The sequence below is a fragment of the Squalius cephalus genome (assembly GCF_949319135.1).
Source record: "Squalius cephalus genome assembly, chromosome: 24".
NCBI classification, from domain to species: Eukaryota; Metazoa; Chordata; class Actinopteri; order Cypriniformes; family Leuciscidae; genus Squalius; species Squalius cephalus.
Genome location: NC_137145.1, coordinates 780,076 through 793,271, shown reverse-complemented (window position 1 = coordinate 793,271; position 13,196 = coordinate 780,076). Strand labels below are relative to the sequence as shown.

Sequence of the window (13,196 nt, the reverse complement as noted above, 5' to 3'; positions counted from 1 at the left end):
CTCTGAGTCTCATAAACCTGCTGGATCTCCACTGTGAACACACACACACACACACACACACACACACACACACACACAGACTCTGAGTCTCATAAACCTGCTGGATCTCCACTGTACACACACACACACACACACACACACACACACACTCTGAGTCTCATAACCCTGCTGGATCTCCACTGTGAACACACACACACACACACACACACACACACACACACACACTCTGAGTCTCATAACCCTGCTGGATCTCAACTGTGAACACACACACACACGCGCACACACACATCATCTGTTCACACACACACACACACACACATCATCTGATCACACACACACCCGGACTTATCCAAAATGCAATAAAAATGAATAAAAACCTACACTACCAGTCAAAAGTCTGGGATCGGTAATATTTTTAATGTTTTTAAGAGAAGTCTCTGCTCACCAAGCGTTTATTTGATTAAAAATACAAAAAAAACAGTGAAAACAGTGATATTGCGAAATATTATTCCAGTGTAAATCAGCTGTTCTCTATATGAATATACAGTAAAGTGTAATTTATTCCTGTGATCAAAGCTGAATGTTCAGCATCATTACTCCAGTCTTCAGTGTCACATGATCCTCCAGAAATCACTCTAATATGAGGATCTGATGATCAAGAAACATTTATGATTATTATCAGTGTTGAAAACAATTCATATTTTTGTGGAAACTGTGATACATTTAATTTTTCAGGATTCTTGATGAACAGAAAGAACAGCATTTATCTGAAATATAAAGCTTCTGTAACATTAAACACGACTGTTCAAAAGTTTGGGGTCAGTAAGAATTTTTATTACATTTTTTGTGGAAAAGAAATCAATACTTTTATTCATCAAGAATGAATTAAATTAATCAAACGTTACAGTAAAGACATTTATAATGTTACAAAAGATTATATTTCAAATAAATGCTGTTCTTTTGAATTTTCTGTTCATCAGTTGTACTAAATTGCAGAACTGTTTTCAGCACTGATAATAATCATAAATGTTTCTTGATCATCAAATCATCATATTAGAGTGATTTCTGAAGGATCATGTGACACTGAAGACTGGAGTAATGATGCTGAACATTCAGCTTTGATCACAGGAATAAATTACACTTTACTAGATATTCACATAGAAAACAGATGATTTACATTATAATAATATTTCACTGTTTTTACTGTATTTTTGTGTGTATTTTTGATCAAATAAACGCTTGGTGAGCGGAGACTTCTCTTAAAAACATTAAAAATATTACCGACCCCAGACTTTTGAACAACAGTGTAGGTCTATATAGACATATTTTTTAGAAATGACAAAAAACACAACAAAATGACTAAAAATGTGACTAAAAAGGGTAAATTTAAGTAATTTAAATCACTAAAAACTATGAAAGTATCTTAATGTTTCTCATTTTAATTGAGTTTAAATGAACTCTTTCCCGTCAGCATTTTCTCAAGATATTTGACGTGCGTCAGCAATACTTCCATCACTCGCTTCTCCTTCTTCCTCTTCTTCCTCCTCTTCCTCCTCTTCCTCTCCTCCTCTTCCTCCTCCTTCTGTGTGTTGATCAGGAGATACTGTACTCTTACTGTACTCCTTCAGGAGATGTGTGTTAGCGTCCCCTGCTGTATAACAGTGGACACATGGAAAGCTGGAATATTCTGTCGATGGCAGGGAAAGGGTTAATGTACTAAAATAACTCAAACTAAAAAAAAAAGTTAATAAAAATATATTAGACATATAAAAACACTTCTAAAAATGACAAAAACACACAAGTAAATTACTAAAACATTAACTGAAATTAAAATGCATACCGAAAAAAAAAAAAGAAAACTGATTTATAATATTAATAAACGCTATAATAGTATCTTAATGCTAGTAAAATAACGTTTGACCCGATCAGGAGACTCTGAAACCGGCCTGTGCATTCTTCACTATATCTTCATCATCATCATCTTCTTCATGATAGAAACTAAAAGGCCAGTTTGATTTTGCATAATATATATTATCCACAACAGCCAAAACAAACACTAGAACATGTTATTTCCTCATTAGTTTGATGTCTCATATTTTGGCTTATTAAACCTATAAAGCTTCTGTTTCTCATTTGATATGCAAATTTAAAACTACAGAGCTTTGATCATAAAACTGAGCATTTTAATTATATCTTACTAAGACATTATTGGCAAATACTGATATTTAAATGCGTTTTATGTGAGTATCTGCTCTACTGATGTACATTACAAGCATCAGATTTTCATATAAATATCAGCGTTTGCAGCGAATTACATTTTTTTGCTCAGTTTGAGTCTGAATAAGATTGAGCTGTTTTTTTTAAAACCCTATATATATTATTATTATTATTATTATTATTAAGATGTTTTTCGATCGCATGTGACGTCACCGCACCGCTGTCAGTGTGAACCAATGAGGTTAGAGGAGTCGTCATGTGATCAAAACAGGAAGTGCTGCGCCGCTGGACTCGAGATGATCGATGATTATTAATCTCTATGAGAAGGCGTAATTACTGCTGTTTAATTGCTGTTGCCATGGCATTACTCCTCTTCATCATGTTCATGTGTGGCGCCATCAGCTCTCACGTGAGTGTCCAGTGTCACCGGAGATTAAATATGAAGCGATGCTACGTGTTATTTCAAAGTATACATAGTACATATCCATGTATGGTGTTACTGTGATATATTTAGAGTACTACTATGGTAGCTTCTACACGTTTTCGTAAGTAGAACAAACAAACTAATGAATAGTATATATCTAAAAATAGTGTATTACTATGGTACTTGTCTGTGAGCCGAACAAACAAATAAACTGATGAATGCTGTAAGAATGCCATATACTCTGGGTAATAATACCGTGGTGTGTGTGTGTGTGTGTGCGCGCGCTATTAGGAGGGTGTGAATATATCGCGATACAAAAATGCATCAGTATGTAGATGGATGGTCGTGGATAGTGATGTTTATAATTCACCCAAAATAAAATTTATGTGAAGAAAAAAATCAAGTTCACAGAGTTTCAGTGTCAGTACTTCATTAAACTACTATATATAATGTTGAATATGATGTATAATAATGCAGTGGGGAATATTAGTGTGTCCTGATAATGCTAATATCTGATGTAAAAGTGTCCGACATTACTGTAGATATATCAGTGACAGAGATCAAACATATTCATCTACAATAATTTATTTATTTCAGTATTTTCAGCTTCAGAATCATGAATATTGTTATTCTGGTGTCTCTATTATTCATTGGGTTTCAGCACCAAGTCCATCATATTCATTTACACACACAATAAAAGATCAAATTTAGCATTTAATCAACAGTATCAAATCACTTGGAGTACCGCAATAATTCAGTATGAATTATCGAAACAGTTCAGTATATGTATCGAATCGTGACATGAGATTATTGTTACAACCCTAGTTATTAGTAAATTAATGTTTTATTATTATTATTATTATTATTATTATTGCTATTAGTAAATGAATGTTTGCTGTGTTTGCAGACGAGCGTCGCGTCGCGATCTCACGCGGACTTCCGGGTTTACGGGCGCGCGCTTTACAAACTGGACATTTCGTGGCCCAGAAACCCCGAGCTGTTCACCGGTCAGGTGTTCGCAGTGGCTGTCAATCACCTGAGGGGGCGTGTCTATGTGGCGCAGGTGAGGAGCACACACACTTCTGACCTGAGCTCGACACACACTCACTACTGAGGGGAGAAGGCAGAATTATGAGATAAGATTCAGTTATTTTAGTATCATTATTTTAGATTTCATGTTTGTATTTTCCATTGATATTTCACATACAATTTCAGTTTTAGTAATAATATTTTTGTTTTTGTCATTTTTAGAAATTTTTTAATTTTTAATTTTTTTTCATTAATTTTGTACATTTTAATTAATTCTATATTTATTAACTTTTATTCTGGTTCTGTTTTGAAAATGGGAAATGTTGCCTTGGCAGCCAGCTGAAGTAAAATAAGTTTAAGGGTTTAAGGGTTTGTTATATTTAGGGGTTCGAGTGTGAAGTGCTGAGACTCTATTGGACAATAATTTTCAAAAAAAGTTGACCTTTTGCATGTGGGTGTCTATAATAGGGTCACTTCAGTATGTGGGCTTGACCAAGTACACCCGAAAGCCTGTAACTCCTCAAGGCATGCTCAGAAAAGTCAATTTGACTTATGACTAAACAAGAAGACTAACTTGTACGGAGATCTGGCAATAGGTGCCTCTATAACAGTTAAAAAGGTGAAAAATGTAATATTTCTATGATAAATTCACTGTAATTGCCGTTATAACCAGCGGATGGCAGCAGAGGACCTCTCATCTCTCTTTCTGCTCACTAATATAGTTCTTTTCACAGGTTTTGCTTTTGGATTCACATTTAGACATTATAAAATTATTATAATTACATTAATAATCATATTTTGTCAAAGTTTACCACTTCATTTGTAGTAAAATATCATTTTGCAATTATATCACATTATGATGACAATGAGATCTAAAAAAGTATGTAAATTAATGGGAGTCCTGTGTCCTGTTGCTCAAAGCGGGTTTCAGTGCTACCCAGGTCTGAGATCAGTTTCAGCAAACTTAGCGCTGTTCATCGCCATGGTAACTTACGCTACACGGCTAACGGTGCAGGCTTTATTCTGGGTTAGAGATTGCAGACCCAAACTGGACCAATCAGCTGTGAGCAATCTGACATGTATCTGTAAGCCACGCCCCCTGCATCTCTCGCTCCAAATACAGCAGTTTATAGTGAAAAACCTTAGAGACAAAATTTCTCTTCTTTTGCTGCCAATTAATTATTATATTAATATTAAATTAATATAATATATTCATATAATTATATTAATTGACAAGTAGTATTAACTTTGCTGTTAAAGTAATATAAATATAATACATGCATTCATATATAATGCTTTTAAACAGCGTGTATTAATTCTTTGTGAACTAATAAGTATTTGGTCTATTTCTTTGATTGACATCATGCACTGATATAGATATGTTCTGTTCAGATGCTTCTCTAATGTTCTCTGCAGCAGAAGTGTTTATTCCTGCCTTATAAACGCTTTTAATTTCATCATAATTTTCCAAATGATCTCTTAATCTTCAGAAGAGAAGTGAACTGCGTGGCTTCAGAGGTAATCGCAAACTCTAGATCAAGCCTGAGTTGGCAGACACCGTTCTACAGAGCTTTGTGAGACCGCTGAACCTGATCTAACCCAGGAGGGACTCTAAACCGGCTCTGAAACTCTGAGTTAGTTCAGCTAGCTTCATGCAACAGGCCTCCGGATTAAGCATTTTCTTATCTATCGTTTAATCCAATCTATGTCTATATCTGCAACATGAGAGTGTGTGTGTCTGTAAGACATTTAATGGAGTTAACATGGAAAATGTGCCTTGCTTTAGTGGAGATTACTGGTGGAAAACTAAAGCCAGTGAGTGTCCTCTGCTGCTCATACTAGCACATGTGTCATCTACTCTCTAATGCAGATGTATAGTTCATATATAGACATTATAATATCACTATCATACAATTTACAGTCACATGTCAGTTCTACACATTTCTATTGAAGTGTCAGTTTTGGCAGTTGTGCTCATTATGATTAATGTGAACCCTAAATGTGTTATAAAGCATTTTATTACCGTATCTGTATATCTACAACACAGTGTATGTGTGGTATTATAATTTACCCCTTTCGTTGCTGTATGTGTGTGTGTTAAGCGTATTCTCCATTGTGAAGATGTTATAGTGTTATGTGTTAACGCCCAATGGTTAGACAGCGTCACATTTGGAAGATGCAAACTTGTGATTATGAGTTTATAACTTGACATTATGAGGGAAAAGCCACACTTGTGAGATACAGAGTCTGAACTCCATCAGTCGCGAGGCTTGATCCTGATGTGTGTGTGTTTCTCCGGGCAGAGAGGCGAGAACATCCCGAAGGTCCTGGTGTTCAGCACGGATGGAGAGTTCCTGCAGGCCTGGAACACCAGCACTCTGGAGATGCCTCACGGGATGTTCCTGGCCAACGCCTCGGCCGATCCGACACTGTGGATCACGGATGTTGGGAACGGTGGGTTTTGGGCTCCTCTGGTCTCGTTTATAAACCTGTGTGTGGGATCCTCACTATAAGTGTACGTGCGCCGAAACCCTAAAATGTCGTACGCCAGCAATATCCAGAGTTATGAAAGCGTGTGTACGCCAGAACGCCAGATTCCCTTTATAAACCCAGTCAGAGGAAGACTGTGAACACTCGTCTCCTCCCCGAAATAACCATATATGAGCTCACAATGCCTTGTTTACTATGCATAACCTCATCTGCATATCATTTGCATATGCATATTCATCCACGTGATCCCATGTTTAACACTACTAATATTACTATTTATTAGAATATACTTTTTTGTAACTTCTCGGTAACGATTTGATGTAATTTAAGTGTTACTCCATTAATGAGAATGGCATATTTAATCTAAAAGTGTCTATCAGATTTATAACAGAGTTTAAATCATTCTTTTATTTATGTAAACGGTTATTGTGAACCTCACTGTATTTATGATTATGACTCATAATGAATATTAAAGTGGTTTTCCTCAGATCTCCATCGGTGTCGTTAAACTGCTCCGTCTCTAATGTTCGTAGAGACTGTGACGCTGTGTAAAGCGCTGTGTAAAGCTCTGTGTAAAGCGCTGTGTAAAGCGCTGTGTAAAGCTCTGTGTAAAGCTCTGTGTAAAGCTCTGTGTAAAGCTCTGTGTAAAGCTCTGTGTAAAGCTCTGTGTAAAGCTCTGTGTAAAGCGCTGTGTAAAGCTCTGTGTAAAGCGCTGTGTAAAGCTCTGTGTAAAGCGCTGTGTAAAGCTCCGTGTAAAGCTCTGTGTAAAGCTCTGTGTAAAGCGCTGTGTAAAGCTCTGTGTAAAGCTCTGTGTAAAGCTCTGTGTAAAGCTCTGTGTAAAGCTCTGTGTAAAGCGCTGTGTAAAGCTCTGTGTAAAGCTCTGTGTAAAGCTCTGTGTAAAGCGCTGTGTAAAGCTCTGTGTAAAGCTCTGTGTAAAGCTCTGTGTAAAGCTCTGTGTAAAGCGCTGTGTAAAGCTCTGTGTAAAGCTCTGTGTAAAGCTCTGTGTAAAGCTCTGTGTAAAGCTCTGTGTAAAGCTCTGTGTAAAGCTCTGTGTAAAGCTCTGTGTAAAGCGCTGTGTAAAGCGCTGTGTAAAGCTCTGTGTAAAGCTCTGTGTAAAGCTCTGTGTAAAGCTCTGTGTAAAGCTCTGTGTAAAGCTCTGTGTAAAGCTCTGTGTAAAGCTCTGTGTAAAGCTCTGTGTAAAGCTCTGTGTAAAGCTCTGTGTAAAGCTCTGTGTAAAGCTCTGTGTAAAGCTCTGTGTAAAGCGCTGTGTAAAGCTCTGTGTAAAGCTCTGTGTAAAGCTCTGTGTAAAGCTCTGTGTAAAGCGCTGTGTAAAGCGCTGTGTAAAGCTCTGTGTAAAGCTCTGTGTAAAGCTCTGTGTAAAGCTCTGTGTAAAGCTCTGTGTAAAGCGCTGTGTAAAGCTCTGTGTAAAGCTCTGTGTAAAGCTCTGTGTAAAGCTCTGTGTAAAGCTCTGTGTAAAGCGCTGTGTAAAGCTCTGTGTAAAGCTCTGTGTAAAGCTCTGTGTAAAGCGCTGTGTAAAGCTCTGTGTAAAGCGCTGTGTAAAGCTCTGTGTAAAGCGCTGTGTAAAGCTCTGTGTAAAGCTCTGTGTAAAGCGCTGTGTAAAGCGCTGTGTAAAGCTCTGTGTAAAGCTCTGTGTAAAGCTCTGTGTAAAGCTCTGTGTAAAGCTCTGTGTAAAGCGCTGTGTAAAGCTCTGTGTAAAGCGCTGTGTAAAGCTCTGTGTAAAGCTCTGTGTAAAGCTCTGTGTAAAGCTCTGTGTAAAGCGCTGTGTAAAGCGCTGTGTAAAGCGCTGTGTAAAGCGCTGTGTAAAGCTCTGTGTAAAGCTCTGTGTAAAGCTCTGTGTAAAGCGCTGTGTAAAGCTCTGTGTAAAGCTCTGTGTAAAGCTCTGTGTAAAGCTCTGTGTAAAGCTCTGTGTAAAGCTCTGTGTAAAGCGCTGTGTAAAGCTCTGTGTAAAGCGCTGTGTAAAGCTCTGTGTAAAGCTCTGTGTAAAGCTCTGTGTAAAGCGCTGTGTAAAGCGCTGTGTAAAGCTCTGTGTAAAGCGCTGTGTGAGTGTGTGAGTAACGCTGACTGACTCTCTGGTGTTCAGGGCCGTTCGGACACACAGTGAAGCAGTATTCCCCGACCGGGAAGCTCCTGCGGGTTCTGGGATCCCCCGGGAAAGCCGGATCTTCTCTCAGTCCGCTTCAGTTCGACCAGCCGGCAGAAATCTTCATCCACAGTTCTGGAGAAATCTACATCGTGGACGGAGACGGCGGCCTGAACAACCGGCTGATCAAACTCTCTCCAGGTGAGAAGCGGATCATGTGGAGATGTGTGTGTGTGTGTGTGTGTGTGTGTGTGTGTGTGTGTGTGTGTGTGTGTGTGTGTGTGTGTAGGTGTGTAGGTGTGTGTGTGTGTGTGTGTGTGTGTGTTATCTCTGACACGAGAACATCTCGTCTGGATCACACACACACATGTGGCTGTAATGTTGATGAGTTTATATTAGCGGTGTAAGTTAACGATACTCTCTTTCTTTACTTTATTTATTTTTCTTTCTTTACTTTATTTATATAGCACAAGTAAACACAACTGAAGTTGACCACTGTGCTTTACATAACAAGGAAAGCATGAAAAGGAGAAACATCACAATTGCACAATATAATCATAGCCACATAAAACATTAAAATTAAGGAAATGCCTGTTCGAAGAGATATAACTTTAGTTTAAGTTTAAACTCATATAAGGAAGTCAACGATCTCAGCGAGGAGGGGATGCTATTCCACAGCCTTGGACCGATAACAGCGAAAGCACGATCCCCTCTCGACTTTAATCGAGAATGTGGCTGGGACAAATTAAAATTACTAGAGGACCGTAGACATCTACCAGGCACATTCACAGTCAGAAGTTCGGATAAATAAGAAGGTGCAAGACCATGTAACGATTTAAAAACAAGCAACAATAATTTCAAGTCAACCCTATAGCGCACCGGCAACCAGTTAAGCGACAATAAAATTGGAGTGATGTGTTCATGTCTGCGGACCCCAGTTAGGAATCTGGCAGCAGCGTTTTGGACCATTTGAAGCCTTGTGATAGAAAACTTGGGTAAACCTGCATATAAGGAATTACAATAATCCAGGCGGGACAGAACAAATGCATGTATAGTTCTTTCAAGCTCTAATGGTGATAAGAAAGACTTTACTCTGGATAGCAGCTTCAAGTGATAAAAACATGATTTAACTACTGTGTTTATATGTTTATCAAGCTTAAGAGAGGAATCCAACTTAACTCCCAGACTCCTAACAGTAGGTTTAATATCACAAAATTGGTTTGCTCTCATGTCACGATTCATTACATATCACCATACTGAACTCACCTTACCATATTATCGGGATAGTCCATGAGATTTGATACTATTGATTAAAATGCTAAATCTGATAATACATTGTGTGTGTAAATGAACAGGATGGACTCGGTGCTGAAACCCAAAGCACAGGACAATAGAGACACCAGAATAACAATATTCATGATTCTGAAGATGAAAACACAGGATTATTGTAGATGAATATGCTTGATCTCTGTCACTGGCTAGATATATCTACAGTGATGTCGGACACTTTTACTGTAACATCAGACATCTGGCATTATCAGGACACACACATATTCCAAATCTCATTATTATACATCATATTCAACATTATATATAGTAGTTTAATGTAGTACTGACACTAAAACTCTGTGAACTTGATTTTTTTCCTCACAGAAATGTTATTTTGGGTGAATTATACGTAATACATATTGATGCATTTTGCATTGTTATATATTGTGACAGCCCTAGTTTGAGTATTGTAATTTAGCGACTGCATACCTGAGGCTAGTCATTTGCATAAAACACGCCCACACATCTCCATATAAGGGCATTCATTTTTAGTATTACATTGTCGTATATCCGAGTGAATCGCTTCTGGAACAAGAACACATGTGGGCGGGGCTTGATTGTGTCTGTGGGGAATTGATTGGATGGTTGTGGTTTGCTATTGGCTGATCTCATGTGAGTGACAGGCTGTGTGTGTGTGTGTGAGTGTGAGTGTGTGTGTGTGTGTGTGTGTGTGTGTGTGTGTGTGTGTCTCTGTCTGTGTGTGTGTGTGTGTGTGTGTGTGTGTGTGTGTTATATATTGTTGTTCAATAAACTTGTTTAAAACTAAAATAACTATTCACGTGAAAAAAATCCTCAGTTGCACAGAACCAGTTAAAACACATGATGCCTTTATAAGACGTAAATAAAAGTCAGAGAATCCTGTTTATCACAAAATATTGTACTGTATAAATGCTGACGAAGGTTAAGTCAATATCCTGATCATGTTTTTGGCGTTGTCCTGTTTCTGATGTGGATTCTGTGAAGGTTTTCTTTATTTAAGGAGCTTATAAAACACTTATTAATGCACATGAAGGAACAAGGCCGCATTAATGCAAGGGCTTACCTGGGCTGAAGCCCAGGGCCCTCCCAAGTTCAGGTTCATGATGAGCTGAAATGGTCATATTGTTTTGTAACTTGTCAGATTTTGTCGCTGTATGTCGCTAGTCTCTATACTGTGAAGTCTCTATACTTGTGAGCGTTGGTAGTGCTGTCGCTCTAATGTTATTGGTAGACTGCTCGTCTGGCCACATCTATACAAAACACCATCACAAGTGATACAACTATATTATTTTAATTTGACTAGGAATTAAGCTCAAAAGAAACAGTATGCTGTTGGGAGAGTGTTTTTATATTACCACACAGCAGTGTTCAGTGGATTAAATCATTTACTAGATTAACGATCGATCAATCTACAAATTAATCTCACTCATACTGTCATAAATTACTAAAATGTCATCCGAATTTGACAAATAATCAAATTTCTTGTCCCTAATAGTCAACATAATGCAGGGAAACTGTAAAATGAACTGCAGCAGTGCTAAACTTGCATTATAAAACTACAACACTCGAACTATAAATGTATGAATTAAACTCACTGAGACTGTCGACGGTTTCTTTTCAAGCATCATTTTATTATATCCATGTTTGTGGTTAGTTACAGTCAAATCATATAAAACAGTGAAATCGCCCTCGGACTCTTCTGTCTTGTCTGCACTCGAGACGGTGACGGCTGAGCTCCACTGAAAGGTTTCTTTCCTATTGGTTGTCGCTCGCGAAAATCGCTTCTCATTTGCATAAAGTTGAAATTTAGTTGCTGTGTGTGTTTGTTAAATAAAGTGTCTTGTGTTTATGCTCAAGTGGGCTCAGTGATATGTTAATAACAATATTAAAATTAAAAACAATATAAAAAAACTCACTGATGTAGGTCCCGAAAGAAACTAATGCATTTTGTGATGTAGATTACCTAGATATTACACTTTTTTTAAATGAGACTCTACAAATGGAGGGGATGAGGGGCCTACAAAACCTCTCAGTCCCGGGGCCTAACATTAGTTTAAGGCGGCTCTGATGAAGGAACAATCTCTAATCACTGCATTAGGGTTGTATTTGAATAAACTATGAATGTAGATTCAATTTGTTTTTCTGGACCTTGAACACATTGGACTTTAGAGACAAGTCAACAAATACGCCTAATCATTTTCCAGAGCTCTGATTGGCTGCTGGAGTGTGAGTGTGTGTCTTTGTGCGTGTGTGTGTTTGTGTGTGTGTGTGTGTGTGTGTGTGTGTGTGCGCGTGTGTGTGTGTGTGTGTGTGTGTGTGTGTGTGTGTGTGTGTGTGTGTGTGTGTGTGTGTGTGTGTGTGTGTGTGTGTGTGTGAGAGAGAGATTTATATGTGATAAATGCAAGGAGTCAGTTAGGCTGACAGAGAAGATTTCAGAACTGGAGACACGCATCCAAACTTTAATTGAGGATAGTAAGAGTGCTAGAGCTTTAGATACTGCTTTGGATGCGCCTAGCATAGTGAACTCTTTACATGAGTCGGTTCGGCTGAAGTAGTGCCTGCGCAGCCGGGCAAATGGGTGACGGTGAGAGATCGCTCTAGTCGCGGATCAAAAAAAGCACTCTTCCGCTCCGATTACCATAACAAATCGATTTGCCCCGCTCAGTGAAACACCCACTGAGAGATCTGTTGATTGTGCCCTAGTTATTGGCGATTCTATTACACGGAACGTGAAAATAGAGACACCAGCCACCATAGTCACATGTTTGCCGGGAGCCAGAGCGCCTGACATCAAGGCAAATTTTAAAGTGCTGGCTAATGCTAATCGTAAATTCTCTAAGATCATTATTCACGTCGGCACTAATGATGTTAGACTCCGCCAGTCGGAGATCACCAAAATTAATATTAAAGAGGTGTGTGAACTCGCAAGTACGATGTCAAGCACTGTCATTTGCTCTGGCCCCCTTCCTGTTCGCAGGAGTGATGAGATAGTTAGTAGATTGTCCTCACTCAATGGCTGGCTGTCGAGGTGGTGTCCGCAAAATAATATAGAATTCATAGACAATTGGAAAAGTTTTTGGAGCAGACCTGATCTGTTGAAAAGAGATGGTATTCATCCCTCCTGGGATGGTGCTGCTCTTCTCTCTAGTAATATGGCACATAGTCTTAGAGCTCAAACATGACAATCTGGGGCTCAGGTCAGGAAGCAGACAGACTGGCTAAACCGACCGTCTGCTAGCGGCCTCGCGTCACCAAGGTCAGATAAATCCCATCACATAGAGCCTCTTTCACCTAGATATCATCATTTAGAGACTGTGTCTGTTCCCCGTATTTGGACATACAAAAAACTCCTAAACCCATCTAAGGGTAAAAATTTAATTGATGTTCAACGAATAAAAAACAGATATAATACGTATTAAAATAATATAATAATACAGATATAATACGATGAACAAATGATAAAGATCGGGTTGCTGAATATTCGATCGCTTACTTCAAAAGCACTCATTGTTAATGATATGATTACAGACTATAATCTAGATGTGCTGTGTTTGACAGAAACCTGGCTAAAACCAAACGATTACATTACTTTAAATGAATCAACCCCGCAAGATTACTGTTATAAAC

The 13,196-nt window shown here is 38.4% G+C and overlaps 1 protein-coding gene across 2 annotated transcripts in view; it reads left to right on the top strand.

The window, feature by feature from the left end:
• Positions 1-2,442: 2,442 nt before the first annotated feature.
• LOC307152249 (NHL repeat-containing protein 3-like) overlaps positions 2,443-13,196 on the top strand; it is a 29,127-nt gene continuing 18,373 nt past the window's right edge. The window contains exons 1-4 of one of the 2 annotated variants that reach the window (XM_079860730.1): positions 2,443-2,626; positions 3,549-3,704; positions 5,974-6,124; positions 8,262-8,462. In XM_079860730.1, coding sequence (XP_079716856.1) covers positions 2,537-2,626; positions 3,549-3,704; positions 5,974-6,124; positions 8,262-8,462 — 598 coding nt within the window. In that variant the 5' untranslated portion in view covers positions 2,443-2,536. The remainder of the gene's footprint in view (positions 2,627-3,548; positions 3,705-5,973; positions 6,125-8,261; positions 8,463-13,196) is intronic. The other variant, XM_079860729.1, reaches the window with a different exon arrangement.